The sequence below is a fragment of the Panicum virgatum genome, chromosome 9K, assembly GCF_016808335.1.
Source record: "Panicum virgatum strain AP13 chromosome 9K, P.virgatum_v5, whole genome shotgun sequence".
Classification (NCBI taxonomy): Eukaryota; Viridiplantae; Streptophyta; class Magnoliopsida; order Poales; family Poaceae; genus Panicum; species Panicum virgatum.
Genome location: NC_053144.1, coordinates 69,771,559 through 69,792,175, shown reverse-complemented (window position 1 = coordinate 69,792,175; position 20,617 = coordinate 69,771,559). Strand labels below are relative to the sequence as shown.

At 50.3% G+C, this 20,617-nt stretch overlaps 1 protein-coding gene across 3 annotated transcripts; it reads right to left on the bottom strand.

Moving 5' to 3' along the window:
* Positions 1 to 3,840: 3,840 nt before the first annotated feature.
* On the bottom strand, positions 3,841 to 19,669 carry LOC120647512 (MADS-box transcription factor 50-like). Of its 3 annotated transcripts, none has more exons than XM_039924328.1 (8): positions 19,522 to 19,669; positions 19,134 to 19,415; positions 5,525 to 5,603; positions 4,937 to 4,998; positions 4,765 to 4,864; positions 4,627 to 4,668; positions 4,483 to 4,524; positions 3,841 to 4,244 (listed from the first exon to the last, which is right to left on the bottom strand). In XM_039924328.1, exons 2-8 carry the CDS (start codon positions 19,313 to 19,315, stop codon positions 4,071 to 4,073), a joined length of 681 nt encoding a protein of 226 aa, XP_039780262.1. In that variant the 5' UTR covers positions 19,316 to 19,415; positions 19,522 to 19,669; the 3' UTR covers positions 3,841 to 4,070. The 3 variants fall into 3 exon arrangements, with proteins under 3 accessions (XP_039780262.1, XP_039780263.1, XP_039780261.1); XM_039924329.1 differs by having other exon boundaries at positions 19,134 to 19,436; positions 19,522 to 19,639; XM_039924327.1 differs by having other exon boundaries at positions 19,134 to 19,650.
* Positions 19,670 to 20,617: the final 948 nt, after the last annotated feature.

Below are 20,617 nucleotides of genomic sequence, written 5' to 3'. Positions count from 1 at the left end.
GAGCAACAGGAACTGTATGTGACTCATCAACATTAGTAGAATCATCAACAGCAGGAGCATCAGGACTGGCCGAGGTGGTAGTGCTAGAACGGCGAATGTAGACTTGGGTGACAGGTGGTTTAGAAAAAGAATGGGAAGGAGCAGGAGCAGGAGAAGGTGAGGTATGTGAAGGTGGTGAGATGGAAATAGGAATAGGAGGAATAGTTGAAGAGGATGATGGTGTAGTGAATGGGACAGTGGATGGTGGTGTCACAGGAGCATTAGTAGTGGGTGAAATTGGAGGAAGGCACATAAAGGAGGTAGACTCTATGGGAGAATATGAAGAGTGGGTAGAAGAATTATAAAAGAAAGGACGATTTTCCGCAAAGGTAACATCACGAGAAATACGAATGCGGCGAGAAGAAAGATCATAACACCTATAACCTTTATGCTCAGGACTATAACCTAGAAAAACACACTCAACAGATTGTGCAGTCAGTTTAGTCCGCTCGCGAGGTGCAAGTAAGACATAGCATGTACAACCAAAAACTCGAAGATGGTCATATCTCGGAGGAGTACCAAAAAGTACTTCCCCAGGACATTTACCGGCGAGCTTGGAGGACGGCTGTCTATTAATGAGATAAACTGCAGTGGAAACAGCTTCGCCCCAAAAATGAGAAGGAACAAAAGAAGATATCAAAAGGGTGCGAGCCGTCTCTATAAGATGGCGATGTTTGCGTTCAGCAACACCATTCTGAGCATGAGCGCCAGGACAAGAAAGCTGAGCAAGAGTACCCTCCGAAGCCAAAAACTGACGAAAAGTATCAGATAAATATTCACCACCAGAGTCAGAACGAAACACTTTGATAGGAGCAGAGAACTGAGTGTGAATCATGCAAACAAAAGACTCATAAATGGAGCGCAACTCAGAGCGATGTTTCATTAAATAGATCCAAGTATAACGAGAGTGATCATCAATAAAAATGACATAATATTTATGACCACCCTTTGAAACAAAAGGAGCTGGGCCCCATACATCAGAATGAACAAGATCAAAAGGTCTACTAGAATGAGAAACACTAGATGGATATGGAAGTTGTATTTGTTTTCCAAGTTTGCAACCCTTACAATGAAAACTAGACTCGACAGATGTATGGCCTAAACATCCTGACTTTACTAAGGTGGACAAACGAGATCCACAGAGGTGACCAAGACGATGATGCCATTGGGCAAAAGACGCAGTAGAGACCGATGCAGCGAAAGACACAGGAAGCGGAGCCACGGTGGATGAAGGAAGATGCAAAGTGTCCAAAAGGTAGAGGCTAGGAGCACCTCTACGGCGACGGCCAGTCCCAATCACAGCTCCGCTCCGACGATCCTGAACAAAACATGATGAGTCATCAAATCCAACAAAGCAATTATGGTCTGCAATTTGTCCTACTGAGAGAAGATTCATAGACAGCTGAGGTACAAAAGAAATATTGGGTACAGAAAAATGAGAATTGCAAATTGAACCCTGATGAGTAATATGACAAGATGTACCATCAGCTGTCTGAACTGAAGCACCATCAATGACTGGCTTGCAAGAAGCTAACTCTGACTGATCGGAGGTCACATGAAAGGAAGCCCCTGAGTCAAGAACCCAAGATGGTGATGGAGCAGCAGCAGATGAGGCAGCAGCAACAGACACCGAGCCTCTAGGAGTGGAACCAGTATCACGGCCACGAGCAGCACGACGAGCACGGAAGTCTGCCAACTTCTGCGGATAGTGAGCAAAACAATAATCTGAACTATGATTGGTCTTGCCACAATGTTTACAAGGCTCTAAAGATGAAGCCTTGCGTCCGCCAAACCTCTGGGAAGCAGCCAACACACTGTGAGAGCCTGAACCAGGAGCAATAGACATAGACTTAAGACGGGTCTCTTCTGCAAGTAAGTCAGACAAGGCCTGTGACATAGTGAGAGTAGAAGAACCCTGAAGCAGTCGTGTACGAAGAGAATCGTACTCAGCTCGAACACCCATAACAAATCTATATGTAAGAAACTTCTCAATGAACTGATGTGCTGGACATGGATTAGCGGTGCATTCGGGTACCATGGAGGTCAAGGCACCCATCAGTCGATCAAATGCAGTGTAATACTCATCAATAGACATGTCATTTTGCTCAATGACATGAGTTTGCTGCATGAGCGTGTGTAAGAGGGCACCACTGTCCTGAACATAACGCTCCTTCAAACTGTTCCAAATGCCCTTGGCTGTTTTAAACTTACGAAGGCTCATAATCATGGTTTGTTTAGTACTATTGACCATAGCAGCCATGACTTTCCCATCATTAATCTCCCAGTCCTTAACAGCAGCGGCATTACTACCATCATTGTTAAGCACGGGTTTGTCATCAGTCAAGTGGGAAAGTAAACCATAGCCCCTCAGTGCAGTTTCAACAGAAAAGGACCATTCAGGATAGTTTTGACCATCTAAAATGATATTGATGACTATAGCATTGATCTGAGACATGTTGAAGTGTGCTACCACTGATCAAATCAACAAGGAGTAGCACAAGAAACAGAGACCAAATACCAGACTAGATGTAGCAGCAGCAGAGCAGCAGAGACAGACGGGCGGCAGGAAGCCGCAGGGCATCAGGAGGGCGGACGGACGGGGATGAGGACGGCCGCGGCGCGAAGTGAAGACCCGCCTCCAGCAGAGCCGCAACAGGTGGATCCGCGAGCGGTAGATCTTGGCGAGCGGAGACGAGGCGAAGGCGGAAGTGGAGGTGGCCGCGACGGCGGCCGCGGACGGCGCGCGGGCAGCCGCGGACGGAGCGGACGACGGCGGCCGGCGGCAGCGACGCACGAACGGCGCGGATGGCGCGAAAGTCCACCGGCGGCGCGGAAGTCCACCGACGGCAAGGTGCCGCGACGCGACGGGCGACGGGCGAGGCCGCGACAGGCGGCAAAGGATGAGGACGAGGCAGCGCAGCGCGGGAAGGGTGGTGGCTCAGATCGAAACCCTAAGCTCTGGTGCCATGTAACTTACATTGGAGAGATCGAAGGAGAGAGCCATCGGGAGCAGAGAGAGAGAGCACTGTCACTTGTAGATATATAGGAGAAGGTAATATGGGCCACATGGGCCTTACACTCTGGGCCTTAACAATAGGTTAGCCCATTTGATCTGCATGTTTGATCTGGTGTTTGTGGGGATTATGCTTTCAAAGAAAGCACTCCAACATTGATGCCGATCAGGCAGCCGGTGGAACTTAATTTCATTTTTTTTTCAAAGTAATTAAGTTACTTTTGTACTGAAATTTATATGGTCGGCAGTGAGTAGTGATGGGAGTTTGGTGAAAAAGAATGAACAGTGATGAGCTGAAAGTAAAAGCCAGTTACGATTTTTCCAGATCAGTAAAGCTCGCCGAATGGAAAAGGGTGAGTCGCCGGAGGAGCAGACGCGAGGGAAGCGTCCGTGGAGCATGGGCATGGACGCATGGGGCCGTGGTGGAGGAATGATGCGCTGCCACCAGAATTTCAGGCGCCACGGGCAGGGACGATGGAGACGGAGGAATCGTGGCTCGCACCGAGGAGGACAGAAACGAGAGGGCCCCAGAAGCCTCCGCTTCGCCCCCAGTGGCCGGTGGACACGTCTAGCCCCGCAAAACAGATTAACAGAACCGATCAGTCTTGCAGGATGCCGAAGCGTTGGCCCAATAAACACCTGGTGTGCCACGCGTTCAAACCAAACAACGCCTTCATAAACCACGACGGGCCTGCCTCTCTCCGTTCGTCTTCGACCTGACCTCTTCAGAAGAGGCTCGCCCCTGGACTAGGGTCTAGGGCATGCCGCAAGTCTCAGAGCACCGGCGATTGCGCGAATGGGAGCAGGAGAGTAGTAATACTTCAGATTCGGATCCACGGAACCACATCTACAGACAGGGTAGTACATACACGGATGTTTGGTTGGGTCTGCATCATTGGACAACTAACACAGGTTTGTAAACACAACACCACTGACGGTTTTACCGTTGCTTGGCTTGCTGCATCTCCGCACCAGAGATCTAGATTATTCTCGGCTTGCTTTCGTTGCTTGTCCACAGCTATCCTGACCTGACTTCTGCAACCTTGTTTCGGCGGGGATCCCTGCCAGGCAGCCCTAAGTACAGCTCCGTCTCCACGTCCATGCGGTCGTCGTCGTTCTGCTCCGGGCGATCGTCTTCCACGGTGATGACAGGGCGCGCTGGAGTCAACGGCAGAGGCGGCTGGTTCTTGCACTGCAGAAATGATCACCAGCAGCACATCATATGCATCGTCATGGTACAGAAAACAGTAGCAAATTTGAAAGACTTCCTTTTTTTTAGGTAAATTTGAAAGAAATCCATAATGGTATGCACATAAGATATCACAGGAGTTCGGGGTAAGCAGTATGATTCAGAGTCTGAAGTTGGGTCGTTCCGTTTAAACCGGACCGGCAGCATCTTCGTATCAGAAAAAAAGCTTCACCTCCATTACCTTTTCACGTAACTCTTCATTGTTCTTGCGCAGTGTCATCTCCTGATTGATGTTGACGCAAAAAAAAAACCACAAAGTTAGGAGCTAACTGATCTGATGTTTTTATGTTACTGTAGGCCAACATGTTGGCGAGAACTGAGTTACCATCTCCTTCAGCTTATTGACCTGCTCTTCCAGCAGCTGAGTCTGCCATGTGAGATCACACCATATACAAAGCTGAGTCTACCAATTCTTACAACATTATGTAGTAGACCGTAAAACGACTAGGGGAAAATAACTAACCTTTCTTCCCCTGATGCAATGCAGGCTCTTTTCAAGTTTGACTTCCAAACTGTGCAGTTCTTCAATTGAGCATTCTTCCAACTTCTCACCCAAAAGTTTTCTGCATTTCAACGAAAATTAGCCTTGCCAGATCATACATGGGGAAGCAGTTTTGTGATAGCGAAATAGTGACCTTTTGTAAGCTTCAAGTGCTTCAAGCTTCTTTGCCAGGCCCTCAGCATCAGCTTTTACTTGCTACAATAAATGTCAAATCAAACAGCCTTAGAAATCACTCCCTTATATTTAGCGCATGATACACAAATTGTTATGCCAACAGAACCAACCAAAACCTGTGCACAGCGTTCTAGCTCAAATGGAACATTTTATAACATACATTCAGCATAGTTTCAATTTTAAAGCGAATGAAGGGAAAAAAAATCCCAACGGTTGCATTGCTTTTGTGCATGGTAAATCATATAAGCATCGCATGTTTTAAAATTTCAGCTAATTGAACCCTGCCAAGCTTTGATCCAGTATACTTTTATGCTTCAGGTTTCAACAGAAGCATCATCAGCTGGGAAATGAACATCCGACAAAAGCATATTAAACAATTGAAAAGAGACACATTAATACTGTTAAGCTCACAGATCCACGGGATAGACAAAAGCTCCTGATAAAACATCAACATTCAAGTATCAATTAGACACCCCTAGTAAGCCACTAAAACCTACAGAAACAAGAAATATAACTAAGTGCGCTACTGTTTATTGAGTCTTGTCACCTCAATATCTTGCTGTGCTGTCTTGCTGCTGGCATTATCCTTTGTGTATGTTCTGTAGCGTTCAATTGTTTTCTGCACACTGAGATGGGGACAAAGTAAAATTGTGTCAGAAGTTGGGATGGTGACGATAAATTGTGAAACCCACAGAATAATAGATATGTATTTGAACATTCAAATACTTGGGTTGATCTCAATCTATCATGGATGACAAACGCAACAAAGATTCCACAGATGCAAACATAAATTGAAACCATTCATGATGTTTTGCATTCCTTTTCCAAGCTTTGATCAAACAGGCAGTATTCTAAATAATAAAGATTACACATCAAAATTCTTGTTGAATATTTCTTCGCAGCATATGCCAGAGGTCCTTAATTTCATCCTAAACTTAGTTAGCATGGAGCATAATGTAATTTATTAGGAAAAATACAGACTTATATATGGATATGGGAGCAATTTAGTAATATTAGTGAATAACCTTCTCATTAATCAGCATTTTATTTGAATGAAAAATACAATACTTGATAGCTGCATTATTGTATCAGCCATGTCCTGTCCAATTTGTCCAGAAGCTACAGAGCAACAAGCCGGTAGTTATACGGGAAGCTAGTCCTGATTCCTGACTATATAATGCATTTTTCCTGATATTGTACAATTTAGTGTTTGACATTTCATAACTCTAGTAGGGAACACGGTGGACCTTAACAACCAAGCCCAATTGCCTATTGTAGTAGTTCGATATTGTGAAGAATGTGAGAGAGGAAAATATTTTAGTCACTAAAATAATACTCTAGCCTAATTCACAAAGGCAGTTTCATGTGATATACTTCTAGAAAAGGGTACAAAAAATGTAGGTATTGTTTGCAAAAATTCAAAGAAATGGTACATATTTTGTTAGTTTTTGAAAGTTAGCTAGAAGCAGATTGGTAGATTCTTTATTGAAAACAGAAAAAATTGTGAAATTTGCATTACGTGCGAATTTCTTGCTACACATCAATAAGTAAAGAAAGTTACACTAAAGCAACTAAGATTTTGTGATCTTTTGAAGCAAGATTGTCAGCGCCATGGGAACCGGGTCCCCCTAGCTCTAGAAAAAAGGGTTAGGAGGGCCCAGAAAGCCACCGCCTCGGCGCAATAGCAATTGGTGGGATGGGCGTCGACCCTGACAAAGGGGCCGTGTGGGCAGGAGAGAAGCGCCCAAGTAAAAAGAGCTTCCTTCGAGGAAAAGGAACCCGCTGGCAGGGTATTTACTGTGCCCCGCGTAGGGTATTTACCGCGCCGACCTGACGACAGCATGCGGAACTCAAGGCAGCGCGGCTTCCCGTAAAATGCTATGATTACGGGGGATGTGTGTGCTCAGGCGGCGCGGGGGATGGCTCGGGGGGACGCTCCACCCGCGCCACATCATGTCACTCTGCGATCGACGTTGGGAGCGGACCCCACCAAACGTCGCGTCCAAGCAGTCCCGGGTCAGGCAGTTACAACCCGAGGCTAGCACAGGAGGAGACCCTAGGAGAGTGAAAGTCTCGGGGTAGCGTGAAAGCTGTCCCGGGACCCCTTAAGAGGGGGGAGGGCGACCCCGGGGTGAGACAGGCCTACCCATAGGCCTGGTCCACCTGCCCGGCTTAGGTGACAGGTCCAGGCTCGCAGGCTGACACAACTAATGTTGCCCGCCATGCAGGGCGATGCGTTCGCATCGATGATGGCAGAGGAGTTCTCCTTTCAAAGCCTGGAACGGAAATATCACTATGTAAGAAGAGGCCAATAGTGACAGGCGTCATCTCCCTAAGGTGACGGGCATCGCGCCCGTCAGCTGTACATCGTCACTGATTAGAACAGAAAAGTGACGGGCAAAAGACCGTCACCTATGTACCTAAAAGGTGATGGGCATCAATATGAGCCGTCACCTATGGTATTCTTAGTCCGTCACCTATGTCAACACATAGGTGACACGCATCATTTTTTTGCGTGCTAAAATAAATAAGACACCAGCCACCGGGGTCTGGATATGACCCTGGGACCTTGGTGCCGCCGCGCTGAGATCGGCGTCGAGGTTCCGACCCTCGATGTTGAGCCGTCGTTCACGTGCCCGCTCCATGGAGACGCGGGCGTCCTCTCCCGCATGCTTGCGGTTGAGTTCTGCCCGCAGATTAGCTGTCCGCGCGCTTCCCATTGTAGGAAGGCGCACAGAGGTTGGTGCGCCGCCCTGTCGTCGACGCTGTCCCGACCCAGTCCCCGTGGAGCCGGGGGTGGCCTGGGCCAGGATGATGAGGCGGTCGATGTCGTCACGCCACTGTCTCATCACGTCCGGCGAGACCGCCAGTTCTGGCAGGTTGCGGAGCAGCTCCCTGGCCGCGGCTAACGGCTCGCTCGGAGCGACCTGCGCGGGGGCTCTGGGGGCATGCTCCGCTGCACGCTGCTGCGCGCCGTGGGCAGCAGCCCTCGGCGTTGGACGGCGAGAGTCCTGCGGCGCGGGTGTCGCCGCGCCCTCCCCCATCAGGTGGTCATGGAACTCGACAATCTGAGCCATGGAGATGCCAAGTGGGCGATCAAGCGGAAACCAAGCTAGCCCCTACCTGGCGCGCCAAATGTCGGAGGATTTCTCCAGCCAGGTGGCGGATTGCACCCGCCTAATCTTAAGTGCAGGATGAGCTTGTGGACAGCCAAGGAATGCTCGATCTAGAGGCGTATGAACACGAAAAGCACACAAGGATTTAGAGTAGTTCGGGCCGCCGGAGCGTAATACCCTACGTCTACTGTGAGTTGTATTGCCGGAGCTTAGAGAGTGTTGTATGAGAGCTTTCTAGAGCCCTGGGCTTGAGCGAGAGTGTGGAGGAGGAGAGAGACATGGAAGAAGTCCCGAGAACTTGTGTCTGTGTGAACTTGTCATCCTACCGTGCGTGCTCTCCCTTTTATATGACCAAGGGGAGCACGTACACTGAGCGGGGCCCCGACATGTGGACCCGGCGATATATTATCTTACAACGTACGAATCTTCTGAGCAGGCGTGGTCTTGAGCTGTCCCGTCGGAGTAGAGTCTAGCCTCTGCAGCCGCGCGTCGAGGTCATGATGAAGCGCCGAACTATTGACTCAGTCACTGTAGCAACGTGTACTGTTGCTCCAGTCAGTAGCTGATCATCATGACTCGTCGCCCATGCGCTCGGCACTGAGTCTTTAATGCTTGCCTTGATAACTGACGAGCCGCCTCGGTAACTAGCGGGCTTACCGTGTTATCATGTCACACCTGTCCAACCCGTGAGGGGGCATCCGATGCCCTGCTCTGGCAGCGCACGCCTCAACCACCATCATTTAATGTGGCAGGAGGGCTGGCTTCAGGCGGAAGACTCGCGCCTGTGGGACACGTGGCGGCTCCGGACCCAGGGGTCGGTGGCCGCGCCACAGGGGGACGTGGCGGCTCCGGACCCCTGCCCGAGCAGGGAGCGGAGGTCCGCGCCTGTGGGACACGTGGCGGCACCCGACCCGGGGGTCGGCGGCCGCGCCCACAGGGGCACGTGGCGGATCCGGACCCCTGCTCGAGCGGGGAGCGGAGGTCCCGTGGCTTGCGCCTGGCTGGCTTGATGACTCAGGCCTCTTGGAGGTCCGGCTTCCACTTGTAGAGGCCCAGGTCCGGCCTGCGGAGGTTCGGGACCTGTCCGCGGGGGTCCGGGCCCGTGGTCCGTGGTTGCCGCTCCTGAGCGCCTTCGTCCTTGTCTTGTAGGAGAGGGTACCCCTATATGAGTGTACCGACAGAGGCTCCCGGGCCCACCTGCGGGTGAGGTATGAACCTGTAGTTGGGGCCAAATCCATGTCGTGGTTATCGCCTGCTCGGACGGACCGCGCCGGTGTTCTTCGCGGGGGAATTCGTCCCCTTCAACGCCTGCAACACCAGTAGCTGGTGCTGCCGGTCTCCAGGTACTCTGGCCCTCCGTCCTGTACACAACTTAGGACTGGTGTTTAGTAACTTGCCCACGTGGTCCCGGATCCTGTTGGCAGAGGTCCTTTAAGATACGCAGCCGGTCCTGTGGAACAGAGTTTAGGAGGCCAGCCCTCAAGCTAGAATGAGGTCCGGACCTCTTGGTACGCAGTTCCGAGTACTAGGGCACATGTTACAGAGTGGTGGAGTGCGCAGGCTTAGGGTACGGAACCAGGCTAAGCGGCTGCACAAGGCTCCGGACCACCCCGGGAACAAGTACCTCTTCCCTGAAGCAGGTTCCTAAGGACTCAGACCCCCCTCTAGCAGTGAGGGGGTCCCCATCTGAACCACATGCCGGCCAACTCAATTCGGACACAAGAGTGGGAACCACGCGGGGGTTAGCGCAAACAGAATGCGTAGATTGAAATTGGAATGTAACATCCTTAGAGGCGAACTGAGAATAAATTTTTCCTTTATAACTAGTTGTACATGAGATGTGCGATGTAAGCCAGAACACGGGTTTATGAGGCCGGAGCTGTCCGGACCTCCGGGCCCCCAGTCTTAGGTACTACGGTACTCGCCCTAGGGAGGTAGAGCATGCATGCTTAGGGTGCGGAGCCAGGCTAAGCGGCTACACGACTCCGGACCTCCCCGGAGGGTGAGTACGCTTCCCTGAACCTGGTTTGTAGAGGTCCGGACCCCTCCATTGGGGAGGCTCACCGGACTGGACCACACGGAAGTACTACCTAGTTACAAAGAAAAATGTTATATTCCCCGCTGGGCCTCTAAGGGTAGGACTTAAAGAGATGTAGAGTCGGGGGTGCGACCGGAGTCGGCTTAACATCGGAAAGAGACACCAGAGTCGGCTTAGTGCGACCGTATTGGGCTTTCCGCCGGAGCGGGCTTGGTGCGACCGGAGTCGGCTTTCCGCTGGAGCGAGCTTCCTCACATGAGTGAGGTATGCTGCGAGCTGGGATTTGTTGAAGCTGTGCTCCCCCCAGACCTGCTTGATGACGAGCTGGGAGAGCATGACCCGCTGTCGCCATCCTGCTGACGCGGGCGCTTGCCACGCGAGTTCTGGCCCCCGGGCGTATCTTGAGGGGCCGAGTGCCATGCACGGCCCTCAGCGGCCCTGGCACACTTGTCCACCAAGGCAAACAAGGTGGCCACAGTTTCCACCTGGTGTGTGGCCAGCTTCTCCAGCATCTTCTCGTCACGGACCCCCTGTCGGAAAGCCGTGATAATAGATGCATCAGAAATACTGGGAATGGTTCCACGTACCTTGATGAAGCGGGAGATGAAGACCCGGAGCGACTCCCCGGGTTGCTGCCTCACGGCGTGGAGATGGGTCTCCACACCATGCTGCTGGTACGCGCTGGCGAAGTTCACCGAGAACAGCGCGCACAGCTCGCCCCAGGATTGGATCGACCCGAGGGAGAGGTTCATGAGCCAAGTCCGGGCTGGCCCGGTCAAGGCTACATGGAAGTAACTCGCCATGACGGCGTCGTTACCCCCAGCCGCCATGATGACGGTGATGTAGACCTGCAGGAATTCCGACGGGTTGGTCGTCTCGTCGTACTTCTCCGGCAGGTGCGGCCGGAACTTGGGTGGCCAGGCCACCGCGCGGAGATGCTCTGCGAGCGCAACGCAGCCCACACCAGCCACCGGGGGTCTGGATATGACCCTGGGACCTTGGTGCCGCCGCGCCGAGATCGGCGTCGAGGTTCCGACCCTCGATGTTGAGCCAGCGTTCACGTGCCCGCTCCATGGAGACGCGGGCGTCCTCTCCCACACGCCAGCGGTTGAGTTCTGCCTACAGATCAGCTGTCCGCGCACTTCCCACTGTAGGAAGGCGCGCAGAGGTTGGTGTGCCGCCCTATCGTCGACGCTGTCCCGACCCAGTCCCCGTGGAGCCGGGGGTGGCCTGGGCCAGGATGATGAGGCGGTCGATGTCGTCGCGCCACTACCTCATCACGTCCGGCGAGACCGCCAGTTCTAGCGGATTGCGGAGCAGCTCCCTGGCCACGGCTAACGGCTCGCTCGGAGCGACCTGCGCGGGGGCTCTGGGGGCATGCTCCGCTGCACGCTGCTGCGCACCGTGGGCAGCAGCCCTCGGCGTTGGACGGCAAGAGGCCTGGGGCGCGGGTGTCGCCGCGCCCTCCCCCATTGTGACATCCCGAAAAATTCACTAAAATTAAATCACGCGCTAAAATAATTTTCATCGTTGAGCTCAGACTTTTCCCGACCGATCTCCTGAAAGACCGGTCCCGACATCTGAATCAATCACTGTCTCGTCTCTTTTTTTTTTCCTATTCCGCGCGTCGCGTACCGCCGACCGCCGCATCATGCCCGACCGGCGCGCATGCGCGTCCGGCCGCGGTCGCCGCCGCGAGATCCGCCGGTCGATCTCTCTTTTTCTCTCTCCATCTTTTTCTTTTTCCCTCCCCTTTTCTTTTTCCTTTTTCTTTTCTTTTTGCTTGTCCCTCCCTCCTCCCTTTCCTCCCTGCCGCGCACCGCACGCTGCAGAGCAGCTCGCTGCCCGCAACCAGCCGCTCCCCGCCCTCGCTCCACGCGTGTGCTCTGCCCCGGCCGACCCCACGCGCGGCACACGTGTGCCTGCTGCCCCCGCGCTCGCCTGCTGCCGCTTGCGCGCGCCCCGCCCACGCGCACACGCGACGCACCGAACGCGGCGCGCCGCCCGCTCGCCGCCGACTCATCCCGTCGACGTACCGCACGCGCACAGGCCCGAGCGCATCACGCGTTCCACGCGGCCGTGCCGCTCGCCGTGCCATCCGTCGACCAGAGCATCGCCACCGCCTTCCTGTGCTCGCCTGGCCGACTCGCCACCCGCGCCGCCGTACGCGCACTGCTCGCTCACAGCGCCGCCGCCTCGCCGCTCGAGCCGCGCGGCAACAAGCACAGCAGCAGCAGGTCCCCTCCTCCACGTGCACGTCGACGCCCTCGGCGCTCACGCCGCTCCACGACGGCCGAGCCGGCTCCAACACCATTAAGGACGGCCGCGAAGCTCGCCGGGACGCCACCAACGCGGCCACCGCCCCACAGCCTTACCCCGCCATTAAATAGACCTCCACGCCGCATTCCGCCATCACCACAACCTCCACCGCCATAGCCGCCGAGCACGCCGGCCACCGCGGAGCCGCCTCCTCGCGCTGCCTCTGTCGAAGATAAGGGGTGCATTAGGACCCCCTCGCCTCCCTCTCACTCTCCCTCCTCTCCTTGGCCGCCGTCGAACCCCACCGCGGCGCCACCATGGCCATCGCCGCCTGCTGCCGCCCGCCGCCATGGATTTCCGCCCTGCGGGCCTCCTTCCCCAAAATCGAGGGGGGAATCGACCCCTTGAGACTCTCTCTCTTTTCCCCCTCCTCCCGGCCGCCCCCGAGGCCCAGGCCGCCGGCGAGGGACACCGCCGGCAACCCCGCACCGCTCCCCTGTTTCCCAGCGAGGGGAAAGGGAGAAGAAAGGCATTTTTGCCTTTAGGCCCCTGCCTTTCCCGTTATTTCTTAAAGAACCCTCTCACCTCTCAAGTCCTTTTACAAAAGAAACCCTCCCTTTTATTATATTTCAAAACAGACCCTTCCACTATATAACACATTTATAGACCCCTACCTTTTTCTAGATTGACCCAGACACTCTCTAGAATTCCAATCAGGACCTTTCACTAACTACAAATAAATCCCTGGACCCTTGTTTAGATCCTAAACACCCCGTTAACTTATCATTTCATGCGCAAAACAATCTCCGATCGACCTGAAACTTTACCACACCATTACTAACATAGTTTTGGCCATGCCATTAGGAAATCGCACAAAAATATTACTTCTATCTCCATATCTTAATTGTTTCCGAATCGAGGTCAGCAATAAAACTTTTATTTCTTTTTCTTGATTGTGTGTTTGTTTGTATGCGTCGTAGATCACGGTGTGAACGAGGGAGAACCCGTCGACGAGCAGTACTGCGAGCAAGCGAACGAGGATCAGTTCCGCGACCCGAGCCCGAAGGATAGTACTTCGACCAGGACCTCCCGGAAGGCTTTGAAGACGGCAAGTTCAATCCCGCCCTTTGATGCATGTTTTGTCCTAGTTTTTAAAAACGCAACCTATTGGCCTGTTTTATAAAACTGCATATGTTTTGCCTGCTGAAAACATGGTTGGATAGCCACCCCTTGATTTGTTATAACCATTCCTTGACCACCTGGATTATTGTCTGAATATGTTTGGACGTTAATCGCCGCTAGAACGCTTAGGACCTTAAACACAATACAACTTGTTTTATACAAGGAAAATGTGTGAGTGTGTGGAAAGGGAAAAATGTGGGATTTCGAAAGATGAGATTAGACGAGATGGATGGCACTTCTGTGTGAATTGCCGAATGGTGTGCTCGTGCCTGTGTGGCAGAGCAAGGAAGGGAGATATCCATCTTGTCACAACTAAGGACCGAGTTGGTGTGTCATCTCACCTAACTCCACTATCGTGCAAACCACTCGACCGTTGAATGGGCAACGGCTTAGCATAAACCCCACTAGTTAGTCTGATAGCCATCAGGAGAGTTGAGAGTAACGGGTGATCAAGGAGAAGGGATTAGCTCTGTGTGACTTATGCCCCGGTTAAAACCTCTGTGATAGGTCAATGACCCCTTGGTGGATCCCGTGATGGCTAGTCAGGTCTAGCTAAGGTGGGTAATGACTTTGTTGGGATCTACACCGACACTACGGTGTTCGAGCTGTGGTCACCCGCAGGACGTTTCGTATGGCGCAAGACTCTGATGACCCCCTTTTCGTAGTTAATATCGTTGTGTGGGTGTTAGTTGTTATCCTCGCGATAGTGGCGCTTCACTGCCCACTTCCGCGTAGAGTTGTACGGTGATATACCATCTGATGTAATAAAAGTGTTATCAGCCTCCTGGGACTGATATTGTATCACTTTTAAGTCTTCTCTCATGAGGGGACGCTTCACCCATCGGGTGGTCATGGAACTCGACAATCCGAGCCATGGAGATGCCAAGTGGGCGATCAAGCGGAAACCAAGCTAGTCCCTACCTGGCGCGCCAAATGTCGGAGGATTTCTCCAGCCGGGTGGCGGATTGCACCCGCCTAATCCTAAGTGCAGGATGAGCTTGGGGACAGCCAAGGAATGCTCGATCTAGAGGCGTATGAACACGAAAAGCACACAAGGATTTAGAGTGGTTCGGGCCGCCGGAGCGTAATATCCTACGTCCACTGTGAGTTGTATTGCCAGAGCTTAGAGAGTGCTGTATGAGAGCTTGCTAGAGTCCTGGGCTTGAGCGAGAGTGTGGAGGAGGAGAGAGACCTGGAAGAAGTCCCGAGAACTTGTGTCTGTGTGAACTTGTCATCCTACCGTGCGTGCTCTCCCTTTTATATGATCAAGGGGAGCACGTACACAGAGCGGGCCCCCGACATGTGGACCCGGCGATATATTATCTTACAACGTACGAATCTTCTGACCAGGCGTGGTCTTGAGCTGTCCTGTCGGAGTAGAATCTAGCCTCTGCAGCCGCGCGTCTAGGTCATGATGAAGCGCCGAACTAATAACTCAGTCCACTGTAGCAGCGTACACTGTTGCTCCAGTCAGTAGCTGATCATTATGACTCGTCGCCCATGCGCGCGACGCTGAGTCTTTAATGCTTGCCTTGGTAACTGAGGAGCCGCATCGGTAACTGGCGGGCTTACCGTGTTGTCATGTCACGCCTGTCCATCCCGTGAGTGGGCATCCGATGCCCTGCTCTGGCAGCACACACCTCAACCACCATCATTTAATGCGGCAGGACGGCTGGCTTCAGGCGGAAGACTCGCGCCTGGGGGACACGTGGCGGCGCCGGACCCAGGGGTCGGCGGCCACGCCCACAGGGGGACGTGGCGGCTCCGGACCCCTGCCCGAGCGGGGAGCGGAGGTTCGGAGGTCCGCGCCTGTGGGACATGTGGCGGCACCGGACCCGGGGGTCGGCGGCCGCGCCCACAGGGGCACGTGGTGGCTCCGAACCCCTGCCCGAGCGGGGAGCGGAGGTCCCGAGGCTTGCACCTAGCTGGCTTGATGACTCAGGCCTCCTGGAGGTCCGGCTTCCACTAGGCCCAGGTCCGGCCCGCGGAGGTTCGAGATCTGTCCGCGGGGGTTCGGGCCCGTGGTCCGTGGTTGCCGCTCCTGAGCGCCTTCGTCCTTGTCTTGTAGGAGAGGGTACCCCTATCTGAGTGTACCGACAGGGTCATAAACCAAAATTACATTTGTTGACATGCATATCGGCTATGTGTTGGGTGATTTAGCTCTCTAGGAATGATGTTGTTTTTTTAACTAAGAGTAAATTGCACTCACCATACAACAACATGACAGGTGGGTGCAGATTAGTCCAACAACTTGTAATGTGCTCAATTTAGTACAATAACTTGACGGGTGAGTGCAGATTGATCTAACAACTTTAAAAATACTTAATTTAGTGCAATAACTTGATAAATTGGTGCATTCACAGTCCAACTGTTACACGACAATGTATTTGCTAACGTCATGTCACAATAAAGAGTAAATTCACATAGGAATGTATTATTTGACCATAAATTTTTGTATCGCAATAGATGCCAATAATTTTATTCACAAAATATATTAATTATGGTTTATTACAAAAATATATTATTTAATCACTATTACAACAGCGACATATTAAGCAAAGTAGATGAACATTAATAATTCTTAAATTTTATAAATGAAAATTATTGATGGTGATCCGGTTGTTGTTTTCCAAATATGTATAATTTTTTATTAGTTCAAATTCAATCAAATGTTAGAATTACACCATTAGCATCACTCAAATACTGAAGTCGATAAGAGAGATCCCGAAACTTTAGGTTTCTTCTGCGCTTCTACTCATGTATTCAACGATGTTCATGTTTGTTTATGTTTATTTAGCTCATTTTTCCTTTCTAACACAAATATAGGAGGCTTTAAAAATATATGTACCAAGCTCCTAAAAGGTATCAATAGTTTATATCAATATATTAGCTTTTTTTATCTTAGCAGTGCATATAATCAAACATATCGGAAACAATGAGGGTGAATTTTTCAATATTGAATATCAAATTAAATAGTTTTAGTTAAAAGTAAATCACTATACAAAAATAATTAATGTAAAGACATAACATTAATTTCTAAATACTGAGGGTTCTCATCTTGGCCAAATACATTGCCATGCAGGTGCAACATGGAAATCAATGGTCAAATAATACTTAATAATTTGTCCTAACGTGAATATACTATTTTTTGAGATCTTGCGTTAGTTACATTGTTGTATAATGTTTGGACTGTGAATGCACCTATTTGTCAAGTTATCGCATTAAATTGGGCATCTACAAATTGTTGGACTGATCTGCCTCCTATCAAGTTATTGCACTAAATTGAGCATTTTATAAGTTGTTGAATCAATTTGCACCCACCTAACAAGTTGTACGGTGGGTGCAATTTACTCTTTAACAAATGTCAACCAAAAACTTTTTTGCAGGTTTTATTCAAGGGAACGCATTGGCTATGCCATTGGGTGTTGTTGCAGCATAGTGAGGATCAAACGGATAGATTGATTCAGGCATATCGTTTGCGGGAGATGTTGGCTCTTTGTTTCTTTGCATCCCATGGATGGCCTTTTAGTTTACAGATTGGCTTTCAATAACAATGTTGTATGCTTTAAACTATTGCGAGAACGTGGTGTGGTTGCTACTGCTTGTAATAAGATTGGTCTGATCCCCCCTCGATGAGGAGGGTGAAGCCAAATATTCTTTTCCAGTATCTAAAAAAAATACAACTAAAACCAAACAACTCACAGAATGTAGGGTATTACGCCCCTAGGCGGCCGAACCTGTCTAAACCACTGTGTCCATCTCACCCGCAACGAACGGAATCCTCACGCGTGTTACACCCCCAGGCCGAATCTCTGAATGGGGGTTCTCACGAATCCCTACTTGTGGTACTCACTGACCGTCAAAGATATTTATGAAAAAATCTTATTTTCTAAAGCTAAAGGTCATCCAACCACAGTTCAAATATTATCTCCATTTGGAAAAGTCACCTCCTATGTAATGTAAAAAATTGTGCCTATGTTTAGATTGTTCCTTCTTTGTATTCTTTGTGTCAATGATGTGGATAAAAATTTGGTCATTTAACCCCCAATAAAAAATGATCTAGTTCCATGGTCACCACAAGGTGAACAAAGTCAATGGATGTTTGATTATTTTCTAGTTAAAAAAATAATTTGGCTAAGCCTGCTTAGAGAAACATAACAACCAAATTATCAATTTGGCTACAGTAGCGCGATATAAATTTTTATCTCTAATTGTATATTTGTATCACGCCACAAGTATTTTGGTGTGGTGCTTCTAGACATAGTAGTTCATTACACAAAATGTTTCTCCAGCATAATTATTGTCCTGTCCTTAATTACCTCTCTCGTTGGTCCCCAAATTCTAAAGTCCTTAACATGACTCAATCCTTCCTGGCTTCAAAGTTCAGTTTTTTTGTTTGTTTGTTTTTTTGGTCTGTGATCTGTAGTTCTGGACTTGCTAGGAGAAAAACTGAGCTACGCAGGTAGGTTATGTTACTTGTAGATCTTTGCAATTAAGTTTTTCAAAAAAAAAAAGATCTTTGCACTTAACCAGCATCTAATAAGCCATCATAAGGCAGAAAGGAAATGGGAGAGCCCAAATCTAATTAATAAAGCACGGATAAAATTACAGCCGTTGGTAAACAAGCTAGACAGCAGAACTGACCAACTTGAGAAAGGTCAGAATGTGGTGTGAATACCAAAGACCCTTTTCCGGTTAACCATGTGGCAAAAATAAAACAATAAATGTACAGTAAGAGGCATAGTACACAATATCGCATGCGTTGGTTTTGTGTCTCAGCACCAAAAGAATTCACATAGCGCCAGCCGTACTACAAAAAACACGAGGGCACTGGAAACAACATCCATATCGCCCCATGATTTAATTAAAATGGAGTTAATTGGTCCAAAGAAGCAAAAAAATCGTCCATGCCGGTGGAGGTAGACTACCAATACAGTAGTAGTGTAGCTGTAAATCTTTCTTCAGGCAGCAGCGCCATTTAGTGCGTCAGCCACATGCACCCTGGCTCTATTGCCGTGTGGCACACATTTGCCATCTTTTCAGGCCGATTTTTCCCTATTGGCTATATATCCTACACGTACGCCTATTAGTTTTATCAGAGAAATGAGCTGCGTACATGTACTAACTGTCCTTGGGGCCTGAAACCACGGTAAAGTTGATGCAAAACGTTGCGAGGAGCAGCAAGGAATTGAAACGCACTCCACGGCAGAACCAAGACAAGATTCTCCCTGACGCAAAACTTGAGCCGGCCAATGGATGAGCACGAAGAGGAAGGAGAGATGGGGGAGTGGGCGGCATCTGCGCAGTAACAGATGCTCATCCCCCACGGGCCACAATACGAGAGGTCACGCGGCTGCTGCAGGAGTTGGCGCAGGGAGCGCGCAGAGATCCATCAGATTTTGCAGGCTTTCCCTCCCTCCCTGAGAAAACAGTAAACTAATCCGAGCCCCCCATCCCCCGTTCACCGCAGCAGCAGCGGAGGAACACATCAAGGATTACTGCCAAAAACGATGGCTAAACAAAGACCACCAAAACGAGGGAAGGCGAGTAGGGGTAGGTACCTGGCACTGGCGAATTCGTAGAGCTTGCCGCGGGGGGAGATGACGACGAGGGCGACCTCGGCGTCGCAGAGGACTGAGAGCTCGAAAGCCTTCTTGAGTAGGCCGTTGCGACGCTTGGAGAAGGTGACCTGGCGGCTGGTCGCGTTCTCTATCCGTTTCATCTGCGTCTTCCCCCGCACCATCCTGGACCGGCGGCGAGAGAACCGGCTTCGCTCCAATCGAATTGCAGCCACAACCCCAGGTCGTCGGCCCTCTCCCGGATCGGCTGCCGGCGTCTAGCTCCTGCGGCCGGGAGGAGGAGAGCTTTGTTATCCGAATTGGGGCGGCGGCCGGTGGAAGCAAAAGTAGAAAACGGAGGGGGATCTGGGGAAGGGAAAGGGGGACTCACCAAAAATGGCAAGGGAGGCGGTGGTGGGAGAGAGAGAGAGGGGAAGTGGGGAGGAGGGGCCGCGTAGGGTTTTGGCCGTAGCCGCTGCTGCTCACCTTCCTTCCCTCTCTCTCTCTCCTCCCCTCCTCGGCTTTCCTTTTCCGTCCCTGCCGGTGTTGCTCTGACGAGCAGCGAGGTGGGGCGGGGCGCGCAGCGAGAGCGAGCGCAACGAGGCGGAACGGAAAGAGGAGGGGATTAGGGCCCTACAGTTTTCACCTCATAAACACTGTACAAAAAAAAACATCACATCGAATTTTCAACACATGTATGAACTACTAAATGAAGTTTATTTACAAAACTTTTTATATGGATGGACTGTAAATCGCGAGACGAATCTAATGAGCCTACTTAATCCATGATTTGCAACATTGATGTTACAGTAACCATCCGCTAATTATTAATTAATCATAGATTAATTAGCATCATTATATTCGTCTCGCGATTTACAACCCATCTGTGCAAAAAGTTTTGTAAATAATCTTCATTTAGTACTTCAAATTAGCAAGATTCCATCGCAAATTTTTTTTGCAAAACATCTAAACACGGCCTAGGGATGGCAATGGGTACCCGAAACCCGACGGGTTTTTGCTCCATTAGAGTAGGGTTTGTGTCAACTTTTAGACCCGTGGGTTTGTTAATGGGCACAAAGTCCTACCCGTTGGGTTTATGGGCACAGGTTTGTTCCTACAATACCCGAACCCGTGAACCCATGGGTTTTTTAAACCCGATCCAACAAAGAGCAATTGTCATTTTATTTTGTGAGATTATAACAAATTTAACATCTCTTTCCTTCAATTCTTATTTTAGTGAACTCTTAAGTGGTGGGTATGGGTGTTATCGCTTTGCAGTTGTCGTGTTTATATATGTATATGATGGATTTGTGATATTGTATGGTGTTACGATCATTTAAATATAGAGCTTGTTATTTATATATTTATTTTCTTTTTTAGTTTTTAGTGAACATAGATTTCTTACTCATAATACACTATAATAATATTTACGATATTAAACTTATTGATCATGAGAAAAAATTGTATAGTAAAGTGTAGACCCACGG

Bases quoted from the DNA above. Each gene is read 5' to 3' on its own strand.
- LOC120647512 (XM_039924328.1), bottom strand. From the start codon at position 19,315: ATGGTGCGGGGGAAGACGCAGATGAAACGGATAGAGAACGCGACCAGC. The intron at 4,525-4,626 runs GTAACTCAGTTC...AACATCAATCAG, and splicing joins TCAATAAGCTGAAGGAGATG to GAGATGACACTGCGCAAGAA. The intron at 4,245-4,482 runs GTAATGGAGGTG...TCATTTCTGCAG, and splicing joins ATGAAGAGTTACGTGAAAAG to TGCAAGAACCAGCCGCCTCT.